Genomic DNA, 12,380 nt, shown 5'->3' on the forward strand with positions numbered 1-12,380 from the left:
GATATCGTGAGGTATCGTGATAGCTTTGTGTCCATCGTACGTCATGCTGTGCATTCAATTCAAACAGCTTATCCGCTAATAAACGTTTATCGTCGATCGCAGAACATATTGTAACAAACTTTGCATGAAAACTGCAATGCTTAGCAGTTACATTTTCTGTATTTGTAATGTTCCAGTTTTCTAGGGTCAAACCGGTTCTACACGGAATCGACCTCACCGACGTTAAGAAGTTAAACACGGTTCATGCGAGATGGTGAGAAAAATTGTTTTCTTAGTTAGTTTCAGCCTTCGTACAGTGGTTCTTTCCGAAGAATTTAATATCATCTTACTGGATTTCAAATAAGCCACTCTAGGGAGTTCCAAAAACGTGTGTATGATAAATTGACTCAAATAATGATTTCCCCGAACTGTAACGCTCGAATGTGTAAAACATTAGTCGTGTAACTAGATGTGTTAAATGATTGTTGAGTTCAAAAGACTTTATGGAAGTGGAGTCCAAACCTGAAATACCAGTTTCGCAACAGTTGTTTAACAGAATAAAATTGCAATATTTCTTCAGCAACATACCCCTCCGAAGCCACAAGACCAATACAGGTATACATTATTCAGGTGATCGATTTAGGGCTTTTTTATCCACTTTTTGATCTGCTTCATTTTAGATTTTCAGAAGAAAAAAAAGAAATAATATTACAAAGAATATTTCGAAGAAGTAGTTATAGATATTTCAGTTGTAATGGTACAAAGTAGACCTCGGTCGATATGGTACAACGAAATATAATAATTAGTACATGTAAAAGTTGTGTTGACGTTTTCCTGCTAACAAATAAAGTTGGTAAGCATTGCTGCTTTTTCGGAATGCCATTCAAATAATATAGCCTGGTCTATTTACTGCAAAAATGTGTTGTAATTGTCAAAATGTTTACTGAAAACAGATTCGTGATCGCTTCAAATGGAAACATACATTATACATGTTAGTACATAGAATCAGTAAGCACGGTAAGAAAAGCAAAAACTACGCCTGTTTCAGCTAAATAGATTTCTATCGTCTGTTTGCACTGAAGTACATGTAAGGCGAAGAAAAACACTATCAGAAGTCACGTGACTTGAGAGCGCGCGTCGCGAGATAGTCACGAGGTGCAGCGCGCGCAAAACTTCCGGCAGTTCATTTCGACCCAATTGTAGTACGACAGCTCGGTGCACACGGAACTACCGAAGTCGGCACAGTTCGGGGCCACGTCCCTGCAATCGTTGCCTGAAATGTGAACATAGAGAAAGTAAATATTTGATGATTTTAGATAGTAGCCTACGCGCACAAAATGTGATAAGCAGTCAAATGTGTACTTAACTACCAAATACCACATCCGGGTCAAGGAAATCCCTAAATTCAACTACTGCTAACTTGACTCATCATATATATTAAGGTGTGTTTAATTAGGTGTTACAGTATATCTGACAAACTATTGCCAAGTATTCTAGTGTGCGCTATATAGATAGTAAGAGTTGCCATTATAAGTATGGCGTGCTATAGTATTATGACGTCTTACAGCTAAGCACTCTCTCACACTGCTGTTCATTATATGTTGAGGCACGAACGACAATTCTGCTAGGAGAATGATAGCTAAGTTGACGTTGTACCTTCTGTCATCTAATTTATCTACTGTTACTTACTATAACGTTGTACATAGCTTGTGTGACGTACTATTTACCGTGTGTGCAAAGTTCTAATGTCACGTGCTAATGCTTGATTAAACGTGTTGAATCAAGAATGACGTGCTAAAATGCAATTTGGTTTAACAAGCTAACGCTATTAGTGTTACATGTTCACGCTAGTGGCGCGTTCTTCAGATTGTGTTGTTGAAGAGCCCCTCGTTGATGACAGTGTTACGTGCAAAGCTAACGGAGCACAATGACGCGAGCGTTCTGTGCTTAATCTCGAATTTTGCTTAACCCATTTATGCCTAGCGTCTAGAAAAAAAGGTCTTGGCAATTTGAAGTCAACATTCGACACTAAAAATTTAAGTGTCGTATATTGCGCTGGGTTTAGAAAAAAAAATATTACAGAAAATCTTGACTGTCGGCTGCATTGTACTGATACTGTCATATCGTGCGTCGCGATGAATGCCGCGTGTCGCTTCGCATATCGACTTCAATTGTCGTGTGTCGACCTTCGAGCGCGACACTCAACATTTGAGCGACGCACGGTACGACGCGCTACATGCGATATGATACTCGACACTATATCGATTAAATATCGCGTAAGTCTCGCATGTCGACCGGTGTGGGAGTATTTTTTCAACTGCAAGCACGGTGTCAATCTCCACGCAGAGTTGTCGTTCCTTGCTCTCACATACAACTCTGCGAAAGGCACAGCACGCCATTTTGTCTATAAAATAGCTAAAAACCGAACAAACGCATTCAATGTATATTTGATTGGATATTTAAGATCGCATGCATTAAATTAAGAAATATGACTTTTAAATGTACGATAAATCGTGCAAAAACTTGCGAGTTTTAATGCAACTCTTTGGAACTATTTTATTGCCCATTTACGCAGATGGAATCATTTCACGCACTTCACAAATGTCAACAATTGAACATAATGTTTATTGAGTGACGTTAGGAATTGCTTCGACGTGTGTATGTATGTTGGTTTCTTAACATCAAGAAACCATATCAATTTTATAATAATGAATTAAGACTGATATAAGATATCATGGTATGAGATGGTTTTCTTTAATGCAGTGAATGCAATGTAACCGTCGTGCAAGAGATTGTTTAGTTTACTGTAACCTCAATGATGAACGCTTGGTATGATCATGACATGAATGAGACGCTTTCATAACAATAGTCCGTTCTGAGCCCAACACAGAGGTGAATGTAATGTAACCGTCGTGCAAGAGATTGGCACGGTGTTATAGTAACTTTTTCAGCTAGAGGTAAAAAATGGCCGTCATGTAGCTAAAAAGTTACTATAACACCGTGCGTCGCTCAAATGCCGTGTGTCGCGCTCGAAGGTCGACACACGACAATTGAAGTCCACGTGTGAAGCGACACGCGACATTCATCGCGACGCACGATATGACAGTCGACAATTTAGTCGACAGTCAAGATTTTCTGCAAATTTTTTTCTAAAACCCAGCGCGATATGCGACCCAAATCTTGACTGTCGCATGTTGACTTCAAATGTCGAGTGTCATATCGTGCGTCGCTTGAATGTCGTGCGTCGACCTCGAAGGTCGACACGCGGCAATTAACTTGTCCCTTTCCGGATTCCGTACTTAAACGTAGTTACTCTATTTTCAAATGCTGAATCTATTATTATGTGACACGCACATCTGAGGTTAATTTCTGTAGCTGTTGTGAAGTGCTTAACAGTTGTTAACGTGCTGAAATGTGTTATGTCTCTGGTATTGTGTTCGAGCTGTATATTTGTACATGCTTCATCTACTTTCACGTGCTATTTAAGATTTTTATGTGGTGAAGCTAGTGTAAAGTGAGTGAGCCGGTTGTTACCGCATCTGTTGCAGTGTCGTCTGCAGTTCTCGTTGACCCAGCTGTAGAACTTGACGTCCTTACAGATGGCTGTCCCGTAGTCAGCGCAGTTGATCAACGAGTCCTTGCAGTCAGCTGTGGACCGGAAATAACAACAGCAACAATTTGGCGCAACAATACGTGTCTCGTTATTTAAGCATCGCTCTGAGAGAATTGGCTTAATGCATGTCCGTAAAGTGGCGTCCCAGATTAGCCTGTGCGGACGACACTTTCCGTCGAAAATAGCTTTTTGCTAAGAGGAGACTTCCGTAAACGTAAAATAACAAAAAAGCGGAAAGCGTCGTCCCTGAGACGAAACTTTACGCACATGCATTAGGCCACATTTTCTTTTAGCAGGGCTCATGTGTATATCTATATATGTATATGTGTAAACCGCTTGACGTTATATACTATGAGGTAAAACACTTTTAACCTAATTAAGACATACAATTTCAAATTTGAGGTACTTTCTACAAAGAAAAAGCAAGATAAAAAAGAATTTGTATATTTTTTTTTCGATTTTAAAATTGCGTTGCTAAGTGAGTATTAGTTTTTAAGGATCATTTGTTTTATGTTACCGATATGAAATATATTAGTAATGGATTTCCTGATATTCGCAGAACTTGTCGTGTTCGTCATACACACAAGGAAGCCGTAGACGTCATGGTAGCTGTCGTCGTGTTTTGTTTTCTTATTCGTTGTTGTTTTGTTGTTTTTTTGGTCGAAGTACGCGTTATAGTCGTCGTTGTAATTGTTTTTTCGTAACGACTTTTGCGGTGTCGTTTGTGGTTTTCATCATAGCCTAAGTTTTCGTCTTGTTCTATGTTTTCGTATACTTGTTTGCTAGTGTCGTAATTGTTTGTAGTTGTAGTTGATCACGTACTCGTGATTCACGCAGTTGTCATTGTTGCGTGTGTATGTGTTGTTATTTCCTTTTCGTGTTCAAAACTTTCTCGAAACTTTTAGACGGTATTGTCGTATGAGTGTTTGCATTTATGTTTGTTGCTGTTCATGTTACAAAAAACACTTTTTTATCAAACGTATAGTTCTTAGGTACCTTCTGACTAAGCAGTTAATACTTACAGTGACCGTTATCCATGAATCGCCCAAGCCCCGAATGGTTCTCTGAAAGACAATCATAATTGTCAATGCCCTATTCAAGGACGGACAGTTCCAAGGTAACTTACTGTGACAATAGCGGAAAATAAAGGTGATGGAATAAATGTGCGGGTTTTCAAGGGCTCTTTTTTGTTCATAGAGTTATATAACCATATATTACCGCATTGTAAGTCGAAATGATAAGAACCACACCGACCATTTTTGAGATGCGTGCATATGGGATTGCACTAAAAGGTGAAACTTTCACATGGTGATTTATAGAACCATATTTTTAGTTGCCTAGAAACAGAGTTCGTGTTTGTAAATATCATGCAAACGTTAAATCTGGACTTAAAAGATCTTAAGGGTTTGTAGTTACACGGATTAAACATTCCGTTTTGGATAGGTAACAAAACAGCCTGTATTTTTACCATAAACACCACGTACGGTAGTGGCCTAACAGAAATTCACAATACGATAGATACAAAATTCTTTCCACCATCATCTTTAATAACTAAGCTCATATAACATATAACCCCATCTTTGGATGCATGGGGAATGTATCTATTCTGCTCATACGATGACCTTAAGCGTTTGACTTCAAAGTGTTATCTTTACCATAGGGATGGGACAAGCAATTTGTTTTATTAACTAGCAAGAATTATTTTGATGAATTAGGATGTTATGGAGCAGGTTATACATACAATAACTCGTGTCTTTAACCCATTTATGCCTAGCGTCTAGAAAAAAGGCCTTTGCAAACACTGTAGACCCAGATGAGACGCCGCATCATGCGGCGTCTCATCAGGGGCTGCGCTGTTTGCTTAAAAGAATTTATGTAAGAAATATTCTAAATATACAAATAAATATACTAGACATCCCTAATTTTGGAAATAAATTGATCCAATTTAGAAGGATGGGAGAGTCCACTAGGCATAAATGGGTTAAATTTCGATCCTGATTGTTTAGGGACAATCATGTGTACTAACCGAATTGTCAATTAATAGGGAAGAGGTACGACAAAACTGCTTAACATATACAAGTTTTTGATATTTGACCTCTAACTGTGACATTAATCTTCAAAAAAACAAGCAATTGCTTTTTACGTGATACATAGTCTAGCTGTGGCACACACTTCAAACGTCTTAAGAGATTATACTGACAACGTTTTCTGAGTGGGTATCGAACACTTGACCTCCTGATCGCCAGCTGGGCACCATCCTGATCGCCAGCTGGGCACCATATGCACTGCTAAACTGGAGGTCTGTGCAATCAAAGTAGCCCAAATACGCGCCTTACGAGACAGGAAGCCACATTGTGAATAATTGCTATATTGGCGATCGATAATGTTCCATTTCCAGTAAAGGAATGACAGACCTGTTGCACTTTTTTTAACCCTTTCAGTGCTGGAACCGAATTTTGAAGGCTTTTGCAAACAGTTTGGATCCAGATGAGACGCCACAGAACGTGGCGTCTCATCAGGATCCAAACTGATCGCTATTCTGAAAGTATTCTTTGAAAAAAAATCGAAGAAAATGCTAATTTAGAAATTCAGCAGACGACATTTTAGCAGACGACAAATTTCCCAGCATGCAAAGGGTTTAGGTCTGAACTGGGTAAATCTAATATTTCTTCTTTCTTCGGACGCCATATATATTTCTACCAACCTGTTTCCTTCCAATCCCTAGTTTGTTGTTGCTTTTTTTCTCGAAAACTAAATGGGTGTATTGCGAATCAAATCAATAATACGTAGGATTGACCTACCCGTGGTAACTCCGCAGAATCCACAGAACCGGGGGCAGTTGGCGTTCGCCCAAGCGGCGTATGCAGGCGCAGTACAGATATCTGACCCATATAGGTTACATGCCACCTTGTCTTGGCACGGATCTAATAGAGGAAAAACTTATTAATAAAATATCTTACTATGCATAATTTCATTTTTTTTGTTGTAAACTTTCTGTCATAAAAAGAAGGCAATCAAATGTCGGTTTTAACTCCCAATGTATCAAATAACCATGGGACATGCGACTCGTTTCACGTACAGCATGAGACTGTATATCGGCTGCTGTGGACCTAACGATCAAATTAAAAGCAGATAGGTTGTTTGTGTGTGTGCGTTTTTACAATATAATGGCCATTTGCAAAACTCGGCATCGAATTCATGCTGCGACATACTGCTAACCGTGAGTTATTTGACACTAAATTTGTTATAAAAGTATTATTTCTTAACTATATCTATGAATATATATAATAATCATTAATTTATGATGAGAAATTAAATAAAGTTTTTCTGTAATACATGCACTTCACATTCTTATTTTTGTATTAAATATAAGTTAATAAATATTGTGGTAAAATATGTCATATTTGAATCAAACTTGTTAGTTTTCCATCTCAATTTGACATTATAATTAAATTTTGAAAAACAGTTGTGTTTTGCGAACAAACCAATTTACTGTGTACAAGCAACGTCTCGTTTTAGTTGAAAGAAAATAAAAATAAATAAACAACCTGAATATGAAACGACTAAAACCAAACAAGTCGACGTTAAAATCGCACAAACTCCAACACATAATGAGGACATTTTCTCAACTTCTTTCATGGCAAACTCCCAAACAGTATCTCACTAAAATCCGAATTCACCGGGTGTGTTGCGTTAATTCAAAATATGCGTTTAATTCCTGTGAAAACATACGTTTCACGTTTCGTTATATACGACACTTATTGAGAACTTTGACCTGCAAAAACTGCGCTAAAAGAAATGCTAAATATTTAAAGTCGACCTCGGATAACCGATCGGGGGTTTCCGTAACGTTCCGATGTTAGACGATTTTGGACCTCAAAACCGGATTCCACTGTTGACCACAACCAAAGGTATTTTAAGGAATGCAAATCTTTTTACGCATTTAAAGTTTGACGTTAAACGGTATTTACCACGATATCTGTAGTTGAACAAATTATTATGGTAAGTATGTGTGTTTAAATTAAAAAAATCGCATGTTTCAAGAAAGTTCAAAGCTTGCTTACTTAATAACATTCTTTGCGATATTCATGATAATGTCTACAATATTTTGAAACGTTTCAATTCTGATTGATTTTTTATGCCCCTGAAGGTAGGCATATCGTGATCGCATTTCCGTCCGTCTGTCTGTCTGTCTGTCTGTCTGTCTGTCTGTCTGTCTGTCTGTCTGTCTGTCTGTCTGTCTGTCTGTCTGTCTGTCTGTCTGTCTGTCTGTCTGTCTGTCTGTCTGTCTGTCTGTCTGTCTGTCTGTCCTGCCTGCCTGTCTGTCTGTCTGTCTGTCTGTCTGTCTGTCTGTCTGTCTGTTTGTCTGCCTGCCTGCCTGCCTGACTATCTGTCTGTCTGTCTGTCTGTCTGTCTGTCTGTCTGTCTGTCTGTCTGTCTGTCTGTCTGTCTGTCTGTCTGTCTGTCTGTCTGTCTGTATGTCTGTCTGTCTGTCTGTATGTCTTTCTGTCTGTCTGTCTGTCTGTCTGTCTGTCTGTCTGTCTGTCTGTCTGTCTGTCCGTCCGTCCGTCCGTCCGTCCGTCCGTCCGTCTGTCTGTCTGTCTGTCTGTCCGTCACACTTTGCGTATAGGTTTCGAAAAATGCTCATAACTTCTATGTCGCTTCAGATGTAACATTCATATTTGGTATGCATGTGTACATGGACAAGGCCTTTCCATACGCACACAAATGTTGACCCATTTGACCTTGACCTTGCACTTAAGTTCCGCGTTCAGGTTTCGAAACCTTCGTTTAGGTCTCGAAAAAGCGTTTTTCGGGAGCATATGTCATCCTATGGTGACAGCTCTTGTTTAAATTATTTATAGGCGCATGAGTACTTTATGGTATTAGATGTATTCATCTTATTAATTTGAAACGTTGCTGTGTTGGATTTTAGGATCGTTATATAAATAAATGATTACTTACTGGGAGCTAATCATTCAGTCGGTAACTGACTTTGTCGTATGATAATTGAAAAGTCAGAGCTTTGGAATAGACGCTTCTCAAATGTAGGCTTGCCATATGCTATGCATATTTATGTGCATAGCATTTGAACACCATATCACAGACTTACTCAATATAACACGTGAGCACGATTGTAAGTAGCTATTGAGAGAAAATAATTATATAACGCAAGTTTGGGAGAATTAAAAAAAAATGCACGGTCGGTCTATGGACTTATTTTAGAATCTTTCAGATTTTGATAACCACTTCCCCCACCCACACACTTGCGGATACAAACCAATCTGACTCGTTAAAGGGGCCGTCCAACAGATTTTGGCATGTATTGAAGCTTGTCATTAAATGCTTTAAATGCTTTGTATTGATAAATTTAAACATTTGAACTATAAATCTTCAGTAAAAAAACAAGAATACAATTTAAAAAAAGGAAAAATAGTAACCCTCAACAGGGTTCGAACCACTGACCCCTGGAGTCCTGGAGTAAAAAACTTCCCACATAGACCAATCGACCATCCACGCTCACATTGAAAGCGAATGTATTAATTAGCTATATACGCAATCCTGATAGTTTCCCAAAATATCGAATCGCGTCGATACGACGCTTTATCTGTTGGACGGCCCCTAAAAAAATAATCCATGCAGATGCATACCGTATACCATGTCGAATATATTTATTGGTGCATAAAATATAATTGAAGCATATTGCTCCTTTCTGTTGCAATAATATTCGGGGATTTGCGGTATTTTAGGTTGATTAACTTGATTTATACAAGTGCTATTCTTTAAAAGGGCCTTTTCACGTTTGGGTAAATTGACAAAATTGAAAAAAGTTGTTTCAGATTCGCAAATTTTCGTTTTAGTTATGATATTTGTGAGGAGACAGTAATACTGAACATTTACCATGCTCTAAAATAACCATTATATGCACCTTGTGACGATTTAAAAACCCGAAAATTATAAAGCGTTGCAACGCGAAACGAATTATTTATTTGGAGAGTTCTGTTGTTGTCGTTATATTCTGTGAAACAACGAGGATTGCTTTAATAAAGTATAAAATACATTATACTTTATATCCGGAAGGATGGCCGAGTGGGTACTACTTTAACTCAAGGACTACAGGGGTCAGTGGTTCGAGCCCTGCTGAGGGTTACCCATTTTTCTTCTTTAAATTTTATTCTTGATTTTGTACTGGAGTTTTTTTTTATAGGATTTAGGATTTATTTCCAAATACATCGGGGCAGAAATGCCCATGAGTACACAAAAGTATACAAAAGATGTTCTACACATATCAAAGTCAAGGTCATAATAAAACATGCATATTGTTACACAATGTGATGAAGTACAATATATTCTCTATAAAAATACAGAGACATCTGAACAAGTGAAATGTTTTACAATCCGATAATATAGCATTTGTTATATAATACGTAGTACAGAATAATAAATGTACTGAGGAAAATATAACATAATGTAGATGTTTATTCAGGAAAAGAGGCAATATGCCCATCATTCCGCATGTAACTCATGACAAAAAAATATATAACCGGTTAATGGTGAGATATGTTGCATCATGTTAGATATCTGTCAGATATATGCTGATACATCAGCATGTAGTTTTGATTGTGAAAATACAATAAAAGATAAATAGATAAATAAACGTTTGGAAGCAATGGAAGGAAAAAAAATTAATATAACGTGTATTTGTCTTAGACCAGGGTTATTGGGTCATTTCGGAGAAAAATGTAAGTTCTATTCTAATGAAATGTAACTAGAGTTTATATATTAAAAAGTGTTGATTTAGATATGAACGGTATATTTAGTATATATTTGAAACACAAAGGTGAGTTAACACAAAATGGATATTAGATCTAGGTAGCCTTTTTTTGGGAGGGGGGGGGGGGGGTGTGGTTGAAATTGTATATTCCTTGTTAGAAAGCCAAAAATATAGAAAAACTCACGTTGGCATGCCATAGTGTTTGATTTCAGGTACATGTACATATCAGGTGCATTTATCAGTATTGTAAAAGTTATTTACATATATATTAAAATACAAGTTTAACAGTTAACAAAATAACATTTGTTATATACACACACACACGCATATATATATATGTATACAAATATTTGGTATCATATTGATATATTTTTATATCTAATGTTTGCATTTATCAATAAAAAGCATTTTATGACAAACTTCAAAACATGCCAAAATCTGTGAAAAGGCCCCTTTAATGCTGAAATATACATTTTTAACTACTGCTGTGTGGAGCATCACGTCCGCTGATGGACTTATCTATGTTCTTACAGGAAGTAATGTAGGCAGTTTTGGCTGAGTCTTATCGGCTATCTTTAGATCACGTTAGTGGGTGTGAGAATGTAGCTACTCCCAGACAGCAAGTTCTCTCCTGTGTTGGTGATCACACCGCTCCATAAGATAATCCGAACTTTACTGAGTGGAACTTGAAAAGAAAATGCATGATAAATGAGGTTTTGTGGTTTTTGTATGAAAAAAGGCATAAATCTGATATATCATATTATGCCATTGCACTATTCACAATGAAAATATTACGATTAGCCTTTATGGACTGCACAGGCTAATCTGGGACGACACTTTAAGCATATGCATTATACCCGGCTTTCCCAAAGAGCGGCTTAAATATTAGGCGGATCATTTGCGTTTCGGTGTAGTAACGCATCTGCATGGATCTTCTCTAGAAAAGGTGACATTCATAATTGTTTACGATAACGCACGATTACGGCATAAATAATTGCTTAGCATGTACAATATGCGTGTGTACGTGCGTATACGTGTGCGTGTGTCTCTGTGTGTGTTTGTCAATGTTTATGCAATGTTTATCCTCGCTTAACATTTAATTGTGTGAGGACACAGAGCTGTGTCCCAGCACTCCGTCCCAAGTTATTTCGAATTACAGCTGCGATTTCCAGATATGTATTATTTACCGAAATATATTAAAGTTGAGTGTGGTCTTGTGTTGCTTTGAGCAACCGAAGGAAGCCCCACATATCCGGGATATTAACAACCAACTCAACTTAATTGCGCCGGGGGTGGGAAATGACACCATTAGTGTGTGACTGATCAAAAAGGTGGTTATTGAAAAACGTGGTGGATAATACATGTATGTTATATCATATTCACGTCGATCAGTCACTGAGTATGGTCAATGAAAGTGAAATTTAATTAAAAAATGCTCTATAACTTCAGTCTCTAAATACAGTTAAAAGTGACCAGAATGCAGTAGTTAACGTTCCATTTTCAAAATTTTCTATGGAGGGGGGACCTACAAAGCCCCCGATTGCAGGAGGGGGACATCCCCTCCCGCACATACCCCCTTCGCCACTTCGTTGCTCAATAACAAACGTCGATGGCAAAAATTCGCACCCCCCTTTTCAAAACCCTGGCAACGGGCCTGTCTTAGTACGTTGTACTCGTTTTAAGGAGTTCGCAGAAGGTTTCAATTACGTTGTACTCGTTCAATGCAGTTGTTATAACGTTCAAACCGTAAATACAATACGTTCAGACAATGTGCATATAAATAGAGGTCGTTGTCTCAATATTCATCATTTTCGATATTAACTTGAAACATGGACAATCTTGGAGCTGCTAATTTTTTAAATGTTGGCTTCGTGTAATTTATGTTAGAAGCAGAGCAGCAATGTAATGTTTTGTTGGGCCGAGAAAGAAGGCGGAGACGACACAGAACTTGTTGAGTGAGAAATTGCTTAAAACCAGAGAGAAGAATGGCCGTAGGTCATTATCATCAGCTGA

At 37.8% G+C, this 12,380-nt stretch overlaps 1 protein-coding gene across 1 annotated transcript; it reads right to left on the minus strand.

Annotated features, from left to right (window-relative positions):
- Positions 1 to 682: 682 nt before the first annotated feature.
- On the minus strand, positions 683 to 7,403 carry LOC127858710 (uncharacterized). The gene is made up of 5 exons (XM_052395943.1): positions 7,141 to 7,403; positions 6,394 to 6,516; positions 4,615 to 4,656; positions 3,514 to 3,627; positions 683 to 1,252 (listed from the first exon to the last, which is right to left on the minus strand). The coding sequence occupies exons 1-5, from the start codon at positions 7,229 to 7,231 to the stop codon at positions 1,128 to 1,130; spliced, it is 495 nt and encodes a 164-aa protein (XP_052251903.1). The 5' UTR covers positions 7,232 to 7,403; the 3' UTR covers positions 683 to 1,127.
- Between the last annotated feature and the right edge of the window lie 4,977 nt (positions 7,404 to 12,380).

Source organism: Dreissena polymorpha, chromosome 14, assembly GCF_020536995.1.
Source record: "Dreissena polymorpha isolate Duluth1 chromosome 14, UMN_Dpol_1.0, whole genome shotgun sequence".
Lineage (NCBI taxonomy): Eukaryota > Metazoa > Mollusca > Bivalvia > Myida > Dreissenidae > Dreissena > Dreissena polymorpha.